Source organism: Argentina silus (assembly GCF_951799395.1).
Source record: "Argentina silus genome assembly, chromosome: X".
Lineage (NCBI taxonomy): Eukaryota > Metazoa > Chordata > Actinopteri > Argentiniformes > Argentinidae > Argentina > Argentina silus.
In genome coordinates this window covers 40,027,600-40,043,473 of record NC_139653.1, presented here as the reverse complement: position 1 = coordinate 40,043,473, position 15,874 = coordinate 40,027,600, and the positions used below count along the sequence as shown (strand labels likewise).

At 40.5% G+C, this 15,874-nt stretch overlaps 2 protein-coding genes across 2 annotated transcripts; one reads left to right on the top strand and one right to left on the bottom strand.

Moving 5' to 3' along the window:
• Positions 1–5,277: 5,277 nt before the first annotated feature.
• dnaaf10 (dynein axonemal assembly factor 10) lies at positions 5,278–12,196 on the bottom strand. The gene is made up of 8 exons (XM_083695428.1): positions 11,894–12,196; positions 11,087–11,187; positions 10,723–10,853; positions 10,509–10,610; positions 9,666–9,781; positions 9,145–9,279; positions 6,345–6,442; positions 5,278–5,781 (listed from the first exon to the last, which is right to left on the bottom strand). The coding sequence occupies exons 1-8, from the start codon at positions 12,077–12,079 to the stop codon at positions 5,574–5,576; spliced, it is 1,077 nt and encodes a 358-aa protein (XP_083551554.1). The 5' UTR covers positions 12,080–12,196; the 3' UTR covers positions 5,278–5,573.
• A 284-nt stretch (positions 12,197–12,480) lies between these two features.
• Positions 12,481–15,317, top strand: pno1 (partner of NOB1 homolog). The gene is made up of 7 exons (XM_083695500.1): positions 12,481–12,753; positions 13,071–13,220; positions 13,413–13,496; positions 14,031–14,091; positions 14,394–14,511; positions 14,641–14,711; positions 14,991–15,317. Exons 1-7 carry the CDS (start codon positions 12,559–12,561, stop codon positions 15,056–15,058), a joined length of 747 nt encoding a protein of 248 aa, XP_083551626.1. The 5' UTR covers positions 12,481–12,558; the 3' UTR covers positions 15,059–15,317.
• The last annotated feature ends 557 nt before the right edge of the window (positions 15,318–15,874 follow it).

Sequence of the window (15,874 nt, the reverse complement as noted above, 5' to 3'; positions counted from 1 at the left end):
AGGTCACAATATACATGTTATACAAAAGTACCCTAAAGATAAATACAACATACAATACAACGTTTTAAAACACAGATTGCTAGAATAAAATCTAGGGATATACAGTTTTCCTGTAAAGTACATTATAAAACAAAACAAACTGTGAATGGACACGTGTGTTGTCTCGACAGTAGAGGGTCTGGGTCGCTGCTTAGTTCAGCTCCCACACCCAGACCTACCGCCGCAGAGTGAATGTCGATATGTTGGCAAATAAGTGTTTGTGAAAGATCTCCAGGGATATAAGGTAGCCTACATAATAATAATATGTCACAATAATAATAATAATAATAATAATAATAATAATAATAATAATAATAATAATACACGCCTTTCAGAACACCCAGGGACACTGTACATGGGATATAAAAAAAGAGTTGAAAAATTAGATCTAAAATGAGATCTAAAACAAGGCCTGGGTAAAAACATGTGTTTTCAGTCTATTTTTAAAAATGCTTGTGGCATCGGAATCGGATATTGGGGGGAAGAGAGTTCCACTGCTTAGGGGCAGTGTTGCTGAAGGCACGGTCACCCATAGAAAACAGCATGGTGCAGGGGATGTTGAAAAGACCGGTGTCAGAGAGCGGAGTGGTCGTGTAAGTCTGAAGTAGGTCAGTGAGGTAGGTGGGAGCCAGGCCACTGAGTGACTTGTAGGTGAGAAGGAATATAAATCGTATACCTCTTATGAGAAAGACACCAACATAGTCTCCAACGGTATACATTCTGGGGGATCGTTTCTGCAGACCAAGGAAATACGGTCTGTGTGCACGTATTATCTGGCTATACGAGCGTTTGACCCTTGATGTGCTGTAAGACACTTTTATGACTTATTATTGAATTGTTTTGCTGCTTTGTTGAGTGTGGAGCAAGATCCCAAAACATTTCACTTGTCTATTACAACTGTATGCGATAAGTGACAAATACAATTTTATTTTGATTTTATTTGAAGACACGTCAAAAACTAAAGATACGTTGCGTAAGAGTTACGTGAATTACGACTTGCGTGGCGGTAGGCAGTATTAGGCGTTAACTTCGAGTGGGTAAGGTTAGGTGTTAACTTCGAGTGGGTAAGGTTAGGGTTAAGTTGTCAGAGGAAGGCATTAGCAAATATTACCATCAGCAACAACAATTAGCAAGAATAAAAAAAACAAGTGTCCCAAGTGTGATTCGAACCAGCAATGTTCCGGTTGCAGAAACTATCCCCCTGAACGTTTTAACTTGGAGACTGTGTTGAAAGGTTTTTTTTAGCCTGGATGTGAAAGCTGAGACTGATTCAGCCTCTCTGACATGGATTGGCAGACTATTCCACAGCAGAGGAGCTCTATGTGAAAAGGCCCTGCCACCTGTCGTTTGTTTTTGTCCCTCACAATGAAATCGGGGAGGGGAATGCCACAGCCTATTTGAGTATTGTTGCTGATCATGTGCATCCCTTCATGGCCACAATTTACCCATCTTCTAATGGCTACTTCCAGCATGATAATGCACCATGTCACAACGCAAAAGTCGTCTCAAACTGGTTTCATGAACATGACAATGAGTTCAGTGGCCTTCCCAGTCATCGGATCTGAATCCAATAGAACACCTTTGGGATGTGGTAGAACGGGAGAATCACAGCTTGAAAGTGCACTTGAAAAATCTGCAGGAATTGTGTGATGCAATCATGTCATCATGGACCAGAATCTCAAAGGAATGTTTCCAACATCTTGTGGAATCTATGCCACGAAGAACTGAGGCTGTTTTGAGAGCGAAGGGAGGCCCTACCCAGTATTAGTATAGTGTTCCTAATAAAGTGTTCGGTGAGTGTATATCTTGTATGGTTCTATTTGCTTTTATGGATCAGCCATTGGTTATTCTTTGGCTTTTTCAGCACGTTTTGGAAATGGTTTTATGTATTGTCATATTATAAGGATATGCCTCTTCTCTATTCTTCTATCCTCTGCTACAATGGAAACATAAACACTATACCCTATAAACTTTGTGGTATATAGATCTGTGTGGCACATTCTTTTGACACATTGATACATCGAAACAATTGACACAGCCTACTTATTGTAATTCACTCTTTTATTGAAAAGACAACGGTAATCGGTTTGGGTCAGGGTTTCCATTTGAGCTTTGTCTTAGTTTGTGGTGGTATAACATTAACTGGAAAGGGGCTCAATGGATAATACAGGTGACACATTCGAGTGTCTTGAGGCTTCTTCATATCCCTAGTTTGATGTAGCCTGCCAGGTCGGTCCCCGTGACAACTGTGCTTGAGAGAGGCATAGACCTTCCGTTTGGCGCCCTTGCTGATCACTTTGTTACAGATCTGTCTGTGTTTTTTCCAGACGGTTGGGGGCAAAGCTCCTGTTGCAGAACTCACACTGCAACAGGTTGGAGTGAGCAGCACTGACAGCCTGCTGGATCCCTCCTCCATGACCTGCATGACCTTTCATCTCCATGACCTCAGATCTCTTCTTCTCCTTTACACCATTCAATGTCACCTTCTTATCCTTCTCCATCTCAGCACTTCCTGTGCTGTTCACTTCTCCTCCTTTCGTCTCCCACTCTCTCCTCATCTGGTCGATCTCCTGGAGGGAGCTCTCCAACTTCGCCTTCTCGTCCTCCATTGTCAGGCCAAGGTCACCCTCTCCCTCTCTCGCGAGACTTATGTGCTGGGCGACTTTCCTCAGCTCAGCCCTCAGGTAAGTGTCAACTTTGTTCAACTGCTGGTTGAAGGCCGCTTTCTCTCGGGCCACCCACTGCCTCTCCTTCTCCGGTGTCTTTTTACATTACATTTATGGCATTTAGCAGATGCCTTTATCCAAAACGACTTACAACAATACATTTGTTTAAGTAAGTGAATCATCTGTCCAACAGTCATCAAAAGACAAAGTAATCAATGCTCACACCACGGGCCATTGGCAGTCGTAATGCCAGTAGGCTTGTTTTTTTATTTATTTTTTGCTCTCACATCCCTCATCGATGACACAGCTCTGCTGCATCTGTTTCTTGGTGAGCTGCCTCCGAGCCTTTGGAGCAAGAGGTGGTTCGCCCAAAGGTCTAGCTGGGCAAAAGGAGCCGATCTTGGCACCAGTCCCTTCAGCCATTGGCTCATTGTATTTTGGAGCACCTGTGAAGTCCTTTTGAGCACTGCTTGCCCTTATTGGAGGGAGCTTATTGGATCCACAGCCAGACCTATTGGACCCGGGATCCCCAACGGATATGGCACCAGGGAGATAGACATCCATGCCACTGCAAGTCTTCCTCACCAGTATAGGTTTCAGATGAGCCCGCGGCTGGAGCCCATTGGAGATGGCAGCCATATTGGGCCCACTCTCTGGGCTGGGTAGGAGCTGAGCTCTCCAGGAACACCTTACTATTCTTGAGGGCAATGGTCTGCAGCACTGGCTGTCTGGAGGGAGGATGTGGGCTGAGCGGAGCCTTCTGCTGAAGCGGGGTTGAAGCGATGATGTGCTGTGCTATGCTCAGCTGGTTTTCCATGTTCTGGTTTCTCTTCACCATAAACAAGATCACATTGTTTAGCCTCTGGTTCTCCTCCCACAGGATCTTGTGTTCCTCCAGAAGTTCCTCATAACGTTTTGGAGGGTCCATTGCAAATAAATTGTTTTGAATCTACTTTCCACTGCCGTTAAGGTGCAAGTATGCTTCCAGTTGTCAGCCAGCAAATAGTTCAAACGAAAGTTTTCTGAGAAGTTCTGACATTCTGGCTTCCATTGCAGTAGGGATGTCACAATGGGCCAAAACATTTAGGAATTTCCATTGTTTGACAGATATCTGATATGCTGGTATTGAAATACCTATGTTTATTCTTGCATTTATTATACATTCTTTGAAGTCTACACATTACTCAAATTACAGTATGTAACATTCAATAACTAAACATTAACCAACTGATCATTTCAATCTCTACAACATGCATCTTTCCCATTAAGATGTTCCCATAACCAACATAAGTTACATATACAGTAAGACTATTAACATTTTGTATGATAAGCTGAATTAGGAACTTTATCATGCATGTTGCCATTCCCATTAATATAATAAGAAAAAAAACACGCTAACTTTTCAACTGTAAAAAATGTGTTTGTTTTTCCACCTTATGTGCTGTACCTATATCAATATGGAAACCAGAGTTGTGTAACCTAGGTTTATAGCCAGACGCATTTTTAAGCATATAATTTTGCTGTACTAATATTTTGTCTTAGCTAACGAATGTGGGAATAATATTTTGGGAAATCAACGCAAAGTTGTAAGAAGCAAGACTGGTGGAAATATCGGCTGTGCAAATATTTTGTCTTAGCCTATTGGTGAAATGTGTGTTTGAAGTAAAGGCGTCTTCTATCAATACAGAGTTAGTACGATGGTAGCCTAATGGCGCCGGAATTATTTTTTTCTTTGTTCAGAGAAGGCGATCGCACCAAGAAGAAAGCCCTCCCTGTGTGTAAAACAGAGACAACCATAGTGTCATAGTAAAAAGTTTATGAATAAACCTCTTGCTTCATTCTCAGGCTTCTCCATTACTCTCCTTTTATGGAGAGGTGCTACCTCATTCATGGGGGACAACATGTTTACTGTAGGCTACACTTGTTTTCAATTTAGCTCTAACCTTGTATCAAAAACAACAATAAAAGTTAATATTCAGCAATATAATATATGGATAATACTGCAGCTGCCTGATCACAGGCTTTGCATCTAGGCTGCCTATGGTGTTTATATAATACTGTTGTTTATATAATTAACAAGTTATGATCCATCATCCCCTTATTGTGACCACATCGTACATGAATTATCCATTTTGTTTAATAGGCGTTGTGTTCACAGCTAAACAGACATAATGCATCCCCTTTGAACTCCGGAGAGCCAATCATATACTACTTACTGTCTTTACTGACTGCTCTTTTTGCACTGTTTAAATTATTTTTATTGAATGTTTTACTTTTAGTATGTGTTATCTGTTGTGCCTGGGCACTTTATCTGTCTCACCGTGGGAGAGTGAGAAACGTCCTCTCGATTCCTTTGTATGTCTTGACATGTGAAGAATTGACAATAAAGCCACTTTGACTTTGACTTTGACTAAATAATCATGCATGCATTTATGCCAGCCTAAAAATATCTGTTCTTAATTGATGTGGGCAAAATCCAGTCAGGGACACATTTATGCAAGATGAAATGGTGGTCATAGACTACAAGTGTTAAGTAAGCAATAAATCAGCAACATCATGGTTTTCCAAAAAAGCCCATTTAATATGAAAACTCAAATTAACTTTCATAACAAGGTAACAGTAGTAAGAACATAAATTAGCAAAACTGGAGTTAAGTACCAATACAACCTCCGCAACAAAATATCAAAGATTGGAAGCACTTACTCAAATGTAATGCAGCAAAAAACATATAATTTAACAGATATCAACATTTTGCCAACATAAGCGTTCACATGGGAGTGAACAGGGGAAAGGAAGGGAAGTCAGTATGACTGATCCTATCCCCCAATGTTCAAGGCTAGGGGTGCAAACTCAAATTCACCATAGACTTCACACACGGTTGAGCTTGGTCACGATGAGGACTCGGACAGATTGGTCAAAGGCAGAGCAAACACACAGGCCCTGCTTGTCGGGACTCCAATCCAGGCTGGCGATTGGCTGGGTGGACAAAGTGATGTTCTGCAGGAGGTTGACTGTACCCGCCACACCCATTTCCACCTCGTCCGTGTCCTTCTTACTCCTCTGGGCTGGGTATTCACTAGAAACAGAGCAAAGAAAACATCAATCAAACTCTCTCTCAACCTATATTAAATGGAGTCTCCACTGAAAGGGCTTTTTAGTCTAGGAATAGTCTCACTAAGTCAGGGTAAACTGAGACTTGACGAAACCATCGTTAAGTGGGGCTGGGAAGCGGTTGCATCCGCTGAATTTTACCAGCGCTACAGATTCTATTGATTTTAGTTGAGGAGATGCTTCAAACAGAGAATTGAATGTACACTGCTCACCTGCAAAATTATTGAATCGAAAAGTCCTTCAGCTAACTCTATGTTTCATGTGTGAAAATCATGTTGAAAACATAAGGGCATGAGTAGAGAGGGGGGTCAGGCAGAGGGGGGTCAGGCAGAGGGGGGTCAGGCTCAGGTGGAGTAAGAGTGAAAAGTTAGAGGGATGGAGACTTGCTGACAACTTTTTACTTCCTACAGCCACAGAATCTCAATAGATGAGAGAGAGGCGAAAAATGAGACTATGGGTTCTGAGATTAGTACTACTCTGGGCACGTACAACCACCCCTGAACATGATAGTTTAAATTAAACTCTTACTATTTCCATAGATGTAGGTTGCCAGCTCCACCTGCTGTCATGAAGATGTCTCGGTTCTGAGGCAAATGCCTCACTTGCCAGATTGTTGATTTATGAGCCTGAAATGAAAAATAATTAATTCGATACAAACCATGAATATAACTAGCTATCCTAACGACTCACAACATGTTCTCAAGAATCAAAAAGACTTGTGGCATATTCCCATAATGGTTACTAATGGTTACTAATATCCAATGACTCATGGCATATTCCCATAATGGTTACTAATATCCCATGTGTCTGGCAAATGTACAACCAGGGGCGTAAAACCAGGCGGTGCGTGTGAGGAGGGGGGCACAAAAGGACCCCTCACGATGTTGAGCCCCCTTACTTTGGCTGACATAAATAGTATTGCATAACTGGTGTGCCTCTGTATCTTGTGTCCATGTTAATTGAATACACAAGGCTATTTATACCACCAACATACTTTTATCATGGGTACCGGTCATTTTGGTCACTGCACAAGAGTCACCATGATATGTGAACTGATGATAATAGTAAATCTAGTTCATTTACACAACAAATCTTTCTGAATAATAGTTATGCCATTTTGGTCGCTGTGCAAAGATTGCTGGGAAATATGCAAAGCCTATCGTCCAATGATCCCATCATTTCCTTTATCAGGTGATTTATGAAAACATCGAGGTCAGTGCACAGACTTTTACTCTAGTCTTGAAAACCAGCTATGTAAACAAAATACAAAGATGACATTTAAATTCAAACATAAGTGTACAGTAAACATGTTGTCTCCACGAATGATGTAGCTCCCCTCCTTGTGTGAATTGGTGACAATTATTCAGACGTATGACTGAAAGGTTACCGGAACATGCAGTGCTTATTTGATTCATAATCAGTCTTGCTTCTTATATATGCCATTTAGCTGACGCTTTTATCCAAAGCGACTTACATTGCAGTAAGTGCATACATTTCAGTATATATGGTCCCAGCGGGAATCAAACCCACAACGTAAGTGTTGTTAGCGCCATGCTCTACCAACTGAGCCACAGAGGACCATTCTTACAGCTTTGTGTTTATTTGAAGGAAGTCCACTGATTTGAAGTAAGCTGAAAAGTGACTGGAGGTTGTAGTGCTTTGATTAATTACCGAGGATTTGACAGTATTATTATGCACCTTATTATGATGTTTTTAACGATAACAACCTGTGACTTAAGCCGAATTATCAAATACAGTGCCATGTATAAGTAATGGAACAGTGAAGCATTATTTCTTATTTTGCCTCTACATTCCAAAAGTTTGGATTTTAAATAAAACAATTACTATGAGCTTAAAGTAGAGATTCTCAATTACAACACTTTTTAGACATAGTCCTATTTTATTTATCCTAACTATTTTAGGCGACCAAAAGTGAGGGGACAGATCTACCAAATATCCAAATTAAGCACTCATGTTTAGTATTTGACAATCCTTTGCATGCAATAACTGCCTGAAGTCTGTGACCCATTGACCCCACCAGACGATGGGTATCTTCTCTGGTGATGCTCTGCCAGGCCTGTACTGCAGCTATGTTCAGTTGTTGTTTGTTTTGAGGATGTTTTGGTACAAGTCTCCTCTTCAGCAAATGAAATGCATATTCAATAGGATTTAAAATCAGGAGATTGACCAGTCAACAACCTTACACTTTTTGGCCCTAAAAAACTCCATAGTTGCTATGGCGGTATGTTTTGGGTCATTGTATTGCTGTATGAAGAAGTATGAGACTGGAGGCATTTGACGTCATCAATGAAGACAAGTGAGCCAGTTCCAGTGGTAGCCATACATACCCAAGCCATAACACCCACTCCACCATATTTCACAGATGAGGTGGTATGCTGTGGATATTGTTTGAGATTTCTGAGTTGATCAGTGCTTTCTTCCCTTTCAGTGATATTCAAAACTGTTGATTTTGTTAGGTTTAAGGTTTTGGCTATGTTTCTGATGTTTTTTCTGGATATTTCAACCTCATAATGGCTTCCCTGACTTTCTCGGACACCTCTTTGGTCCTCATGTAGACAGACACCAATAACTCCAAAGGCAAACGCAAAGCCTATAATCAACACTAGACATTGAAAGCTCTCCTTTGACTGCACAAATGATGTGACGGAACACACCTGAACAAAAATCACCTGTCAAGCCAATTGTCCCCTCACTTTTGCATACCCTGAAATAGGGGTACTATGCATGAAAAGTGTCATTTCTGAATGGTGAAACCAATGTTGGGCCCATAAAAAATAATTTGCACCAGGGCCCGTCGTGACAAGCTTACACCACTGTGTACAACCCAACAACTTCGACAGACATTTAAGTAGACACAATATTGCACTCATATTGCTTGGAGAGGGAAATGGTTCCAACCTTCAAATTAACCCAAAATTAGATAAGACATTTATGGGCCGACAGTTGATCGGTTGATGAAGTGCAAATATTTGAAGAGGAATAGCCTGTGATCTCTCCCAACTTAAAAAAAACAACATTGCAGGTGAAGTGTGTTTTCACATGAGCACAGTGAAAAAGCCAATTTTTTCTCTCCCTTCACTGGCCCAATGTCATCTTTGGCAGACGTCTTCGTGGCCAACGGGCACGTTAGCCAAGCATTGCCACAAACAGTTCCAGCTGTGAAAACGGCCTAACGCAGCTCTCTTTCTCTCTGCACACCCAGAGAAAAAAGGATGAAAAATAATCTTTGACACTTTTCCACATACGAGAGCCAACATCTTTCTCCTTCTCTCCCCCCCCCCCCCCCCCCCCCCCATGTTCAAATTACCTTTTCGGAAACTGAGGCAAAGCCTATGGTGGGGTGTTGGGTCCTCATGTCAAACACGTGGAATTTCCCCTCTAACGATGTCGCCACCAGTTTGTTCATGTTGATGTCTTTCCTGTCAAACTCCACGCAGCACACCTGACAAAAGTTACCAAAGAAAATACAGTTCGGCCTCCGTCTTGCCAATGGTGACAGTCATCATACATAGAGAAAAGACCTCTGAGCTCCGAAGGTCATGGTGCTCCATTACTCCATGCATCAGAACGTATTGAAAGGGACATAATAGGCCCTAGTAGATTACACATACCACCATCAATTAGTCAGGAAAAAAAAACATTCCAACGTCAACCGCCATGGAGGGAAAAATCAAATACATTATCTTAACTTCAAGGTGGGCTATTCATTGAGTCACCTAAGTCACTTTCGCTAAGTCAAAGTGTGTCAATACCAAAGAGAGCACAAAGTAACAGGCAATAAGCATACAGTGATTATCCAGAGATCTTTGAGACTACAGTTCACCTCACCCCATTTTTTATGTTTGTTTCCCACCGTAGAGACATGTTTCGGAGGTCAAAGAGCTTGATGTCCCCATTGTCGTAACCAGCACATACAGAGCGGTCGGAGTCATTACTGGCGTGACCTAAAGAGAAATGGTTGAATGTCCTTGTTTAGAGAGGTAAATTCAAATTATGTGAGGCATATGTCAAATGCATTTCAAGCCACTTCAAATGACTAAAATAGGATTCTAATGTAGGAACTTTGGCATACGCAAGCAAAGCAAATTATTTATTTACATTAATGATGTAGTTAGAAACAACATTTCCTTGGACGTTTGCAAGATACACACAGGAGGGTGTAGCCTAATGCCTGGTTTGGCATCATGAAGAGAGCTGAGTTTTATAGCATTTAAATACCTCTGAAGGTGATTGGACCACACAAGTTACAGTACTCCAAACCATCCTCTTTCAAGAGTCTAAACAGCACTGATCAAGGCCTTCGATTTGTTTGCTTAATATTACATGAGGAAAATGTCACATCCACTGAAAATGGTATTAACTTTGTGGTTAAGAGGTGGAGTGGCAGAAATAGGCAACGTGGATGAAAATTTGGACTGTCATGGCTGGGCACATTTCTCTGGAGTCAAGACCAGACAAAATGGTGTACATAGGCTAGGTCTACATCTGATTGGACAGGGTTTGACATTAACAATTGTCTAAATGCCTGAAATAGGCATATGTGAAATATTCCATCAGGCAAAGTTGTCTTGCTGCTTATCTTATGCTGCTTAAATGGACATCAAAATCACATGCTGTGTAAAGAGTTCCCACATCATGTGAGTCACGTGTGAGTATGGTCCTCATACTCACCAAAGGCGACAGTCCAGCAGTCCCTCTTGGTCTCCCCCTCCGCTGGCTCCATGTTAGCCACAGGTGAGACTTTCTGTCTGGGGTCCCACACCTTCACTGTCCCTATTAGGGCAGTCAACACATAAGGAAGGTTAACCTAAGGTTGAGAGATAGTCGATGTCCAAGCATATCAATCATTCAAACACAAACAGCCACACATTTCAGCCTTTTGTACCATCTCTGCTTCCAGTCACAATCTCAGGTGCACCGTCACCGATCCCCAGGCCTCCGACAGCATCTATGCTGTTTACAATCTCCTTGTGTGCCTTTACTGAGTACACTGGCACATCTGGCACCTCCAGATTCCTATTAGGAGTGGATTTGGACAACAACAGCATTAACAAATTAATGAATCAAATGCTATTCATGGTGCATTTTTCATATTGCATTTAAAGAGGCACAAAACAAACATGCCATGGCAACCTCTAACAAGAATAAATGACAGTGGCAAGGAAAACACATGGGTGCCATACAGGCTAGTATCTAAGTACACAAACACGTTGGAGGTAGTCTTGACCCAATCAAGTGTTGGGAAATACCATATATTGAGATTTCCATCAAAGTCCCCAGTTGCAATATGTCTTTGATGAAGAGAGGTTGCCCCAAATGTCCCACACTTTATGGGCTTAGCTTTTTCTATCTGTGAAAGATAACATAACAAAACATGATTTAGGAAGGGATGGAACTGTAGTGCAGTGTTATCATAAAAATAGAATTATAATGATCTGTCGAGCGTTATCTAGTCTAATCAGTTCCTTCCTACAGTGTAACCTAAACCTACAGTAATAATAATAATAATAATAATAATACATTGATTTTGTATAGCGTTCTTGTCAGTACTCAAATACACTACATTTCATGGAGAGATAAGAATAGATAGATAAAAATAGATAGATAAAAAAAAAAAAATAGCAGTCAGTAAAATAACAATAGTTATAGATTAAAAGCAAGTTTAAAATTATAGGTTTTGAGGGATCGTTTGAAGGAGGAGAGCGTGATGGATTCTTTGATGTGGTTTGAGAGTGTTCCAAAGAGCAGTATGCAGTACGTAATAAGATCTTATAATAACTGATCATCATAGTATCTCCCAATCGTACGTAGTTTACCATGTTCACTACTGTACGATAGTACAGTTAATAGAGACTGTACGAGGATGGACGGATCCTTGTATAGGCCATGGCATGATCTTCCTTGTGTTATCTGTTGCTATAGTGACAAAACGTACCTCCCCACGACTTTTCTAGAAGAAACGAGGCTAGCAAACTAATCGTTCCACGACGATTAAACTAACTAGACGTATACAATCTAAATGCATTTCTAAATATTACGGAAGTGGTCGAAATTACCTCCTTAACAAGTTTAAGTTCTCCGTGTTCCACTTCGTATATTTGCATTACTCCGGTCCCCCTTGCATAGTTTCCCATACAGATAAACTTCGCACTGCAAGGAATCCATTTGCTGTCAAACACTGTGTAATTCAAACTTTTCTGAATGTGAGATATAATTTGTGGCTTTTCAAATGGCGTCGCCATATTCCTCTGAAGACAACAAGGTGTCTCAAACGCGCACTATTAGCTATTTATAACGATATTCTGCCACTAGCTAATAAGATATAAACATTTGAGGAGGCTCGTTTGGACCTGGGTAACGACTTGTTTTGCTGCCAAACCAACCAACACGAAAGCCCCTCCTTCGTCCACGTGAAGGGACCTAGCGCTGCCTACACTTTCGCCTGATAAGATATATGCAATTTTCATGTATTTTCTAATTACTAGTGAGGGGTGACAATTATGTGAAATCTTTACTAATATTATGCACATATTATTTACCAAATCAACTAATTTCTTGACACTATCTATGCGTAATTAGACACATCCTAGATGAGCTCAATCAGGCCAGTTGTTGAACCCTTTTAGGTCCTTTTTATTGCACAAGCAACAACCTCATGTCCTGCCTCATGCTCGTGTCCTAAATTATTTTACTTATTTACTGTTTGAAGACAAAACTCCTAATGGACACTGATAATAATTCCACCCCGGAGGTTAGTGCTACTATGGACAGTGAAAGTGGAACAGATACATTCGTAAAGGTAAAGTCAAAGAAGACTCAGAAGCGTAAACGTGAGCAGGGGGGAGTCGATATGGAATCAGAGTCGGTGGCATGCAAGCGACCCCAGTTTCCACCTATATCAGGAGACCAATTAAAGGTAAGGTAGCGTTAACAACACCAAACAATAATCTGAGAGGCGTCATGTTATAAGTAACGAATTTGTCATTAGCCTCTGACTTTAAAATAAGTGGCATCAAACAGGTCTTTCTATTTAAATGCTTTGCTTCGCGTGTATAAATTTGCGCATGGGCAACTGCCTCCTGTTGAACACAACAACCGTACTACCCCTCAAGACATTCATGACAGTCATTCAAACATATTGTTGTTTTCTTGTCACATAGGTATTGCATATACATTTGAAGTAGCTGTGTTTGCTATCACACTATATGTTATATGTACATTCATTTGTTTCAGGGTGGCGCTGATGAGACACGTAAAGTAGCTGTCCCAGCCCACAGATATACTCCTCTGAAAGAGAACTGGCTCAAGATCTTCACCCCCATTGTAGAGAACCTACAGCTGCAAGTCAGATTCAACCTCAAATCAAGACATGTTGAAATCAAAGTAGGTGTAATGAGGCAATCAGTCAAAAAGATCATGCAATGGTATGAATGTACATCATACTGTGCATCACAATGTGTTAAGGTTATTGCCATTTTTCTGCTCATTTATTTATTATTCCATAGTTAGTTATGAGTTGAACTTCCGCTGTTGCTTTCTGTATTGGTAAGGCACATAAAACCTTCTCTCTTTCAGACATGTAAAGAGACACAGGACATTGGCTCCCTCACAAGAGCTGCAGATTTTGTCAAAGCCTTCATCCTAGGATTTCAGGTTGAGGTAAGCATGTAATGACAACCTGATTCACGGTGTGTAAATGATTCCTATGCAAATCCCCCAAAATGTAATTAAGCTGGGTGGTCCCACTTTATTTTTATTGGATAGAGACAGTGGAGAGAGACAGGAAAGTATGGAGAGGGCATGTCAGCAGGGCATGGGCCGGATTCAAACCAATGCCGACACGGGCCACGGTGCTAGACCACTGGACCACCCCAGGACATGCCACTTTAAAAACAATAAATCTTAAAAAAATCGAATCTATTTTAAAGTCATGTTGTAACACAACAATGTGGAAAAAAATCCAGCATGGTAAATACTTCCCGAAGGCACTGTATATTATGCGGAAAAATGATTAGTTTCACTCATGAACGTTTATGTTGATGTAATAATTAAAGCCTATTCTCTTTTTTTTTTTTAAAGATAGTATCCCAAGATGTATTTGTTGTAAGTCGCTTTGGATAAAGGCATCTGCTAAATGTCAAAAATGTAAATGTAAAAAGAAAGATGTCTGAACACCTTTGTTTTTCTCCTCAGGATGCTCTAGCTCTCATCAGATTGGACGAGCTCTTCCTAGAAACCTTTGATGTCACAGATGGTAAGAATCTGCTGTAGAGCAGAGCTGTTGTGTGTGTTGTCTGTTTGGCCCTGTAAAATGATTAATTGATCATTAAATGTGGCTTGTCCACTCTTCATTCCTGAGTGCAGTCAGGTTTAAACTATTAGTAATAATTATTTAACAGTACAGATTATTTTAGAATGCACTATTGTCTTAAATTAACAATACGTCATCAATGCTGTGTGAGTGAGGGATCTTTACTGATATGGCCATATTCTCAGTTGTATCTTTCACTTTGCGCTTATTGCTTTGGTGTTTTCTCATGTCTGTTTTGTTGACAGTAAAACCACTGAAAGGAGACCATTTGTCTAGAGCTATTGGGAGGATTGCAGGAAAAGGAGGGAAGACAAAATACACCATTGAAAATGTGACAAAGACTCGGATTGTGCTTGCAGACACGTGAGTAGAGCTTTGGGGAGATCTTCATAGTTTGGAACTTATGGTCTTTACAAATCTCAGCACCTCCAATACTATTTTTAGAGATGCACTCAACATCTTGTTTTGTTTGTGTGTGTCCTCTTTTTACAGAAAAGTACACATATTAGGATCTTTCCAGAACATTAAGATGGCACGGACAGCGATATGTAACCTCATCTTAGGTAAGATGGAAAGCAGTCTGGATATTAGTTAATCTACCATTTGATCATTAGATAGTTTCTCATATATACAAAAATGCCATTTAGACTTTGCTAGGTAATTTCTCTTGGAAACATGTTTTGGTTAGATGTTTTGCTAGGGACATATTTCTGTAGTGTAAGTAGGCACATTTTGCTTCAAACCACATTGGAATATCCGATATGCATGCCACCTTCAAGTCTTAGATGAATAGCATGCACTGAGTGTCAGGAAATGGTTCTAAAGTTTCCCTTCTCCCACAGGAAGTCCACCTTCTAAGGTGTATGGAAACATCAGGGCGGTGGCCAGCAGAACTGCGGAAAGATTCTGAAGTCCGTAATGCTGTGTGGATTTATTTTCTCTTCATTGCCTGTTGGAACACCTCTTGCCTGATGTAACATCTTTGCCTCTTCTTTTTCTGGTCTGGCCTGGGGGCCCCCATAATTGAGGTTGGACATCTCAACATGAGCTGGGTTTGCCCATCCTGTCTTAGATGTTAGGACTGGCCATTCTCTTATCCTCCCCAATTTTTCTTTTCTGTTTTCAGTTGACTGATGGACCTAGTGTGAAATAAAACTCATAACACATTGTTTCTGAAACAGACATTCTTTTATCCAAGTACTATGGATTTGCCCATTGTTTTAGATCATGTCACTCATGTTACTTAAAACACCCATATGAACGTGGAACTCTGTAATTAGTGTTCCACATGGACTGAAACTATCCAACACAAATATTAAATTATTTGATGTCAAAGCCGCTGTCAATGATTTGTTTGTCTTTTAATATACAAACAATGAAACATACCACTTGCTAATGCATTTGACTTCTAAATACTATAAATGAGTAGATCAACTCTATTACCTCATTATAAAACAATGAAGGCAGAGTACCCCATTATTTATGCTTTATGTGGACTAGTTCTTAACAAATAAAGTAAAGCCTGAAGTATTTCCATTTTGCTTTCATGAAATGTCATTAATTGTGAACAACATGCCATGAAATGCAATTGCTATGTGCATGTTAAAATGCATTTTCTCCATTGTTTAGGTGGTCTTGCATACAGAAATCACTGACAGTGTTTTTAATGTTAAATTATGTAGGATTATGCCTCTGGGGATGCTCTTGAGCCAAGTGGTCACCTAGG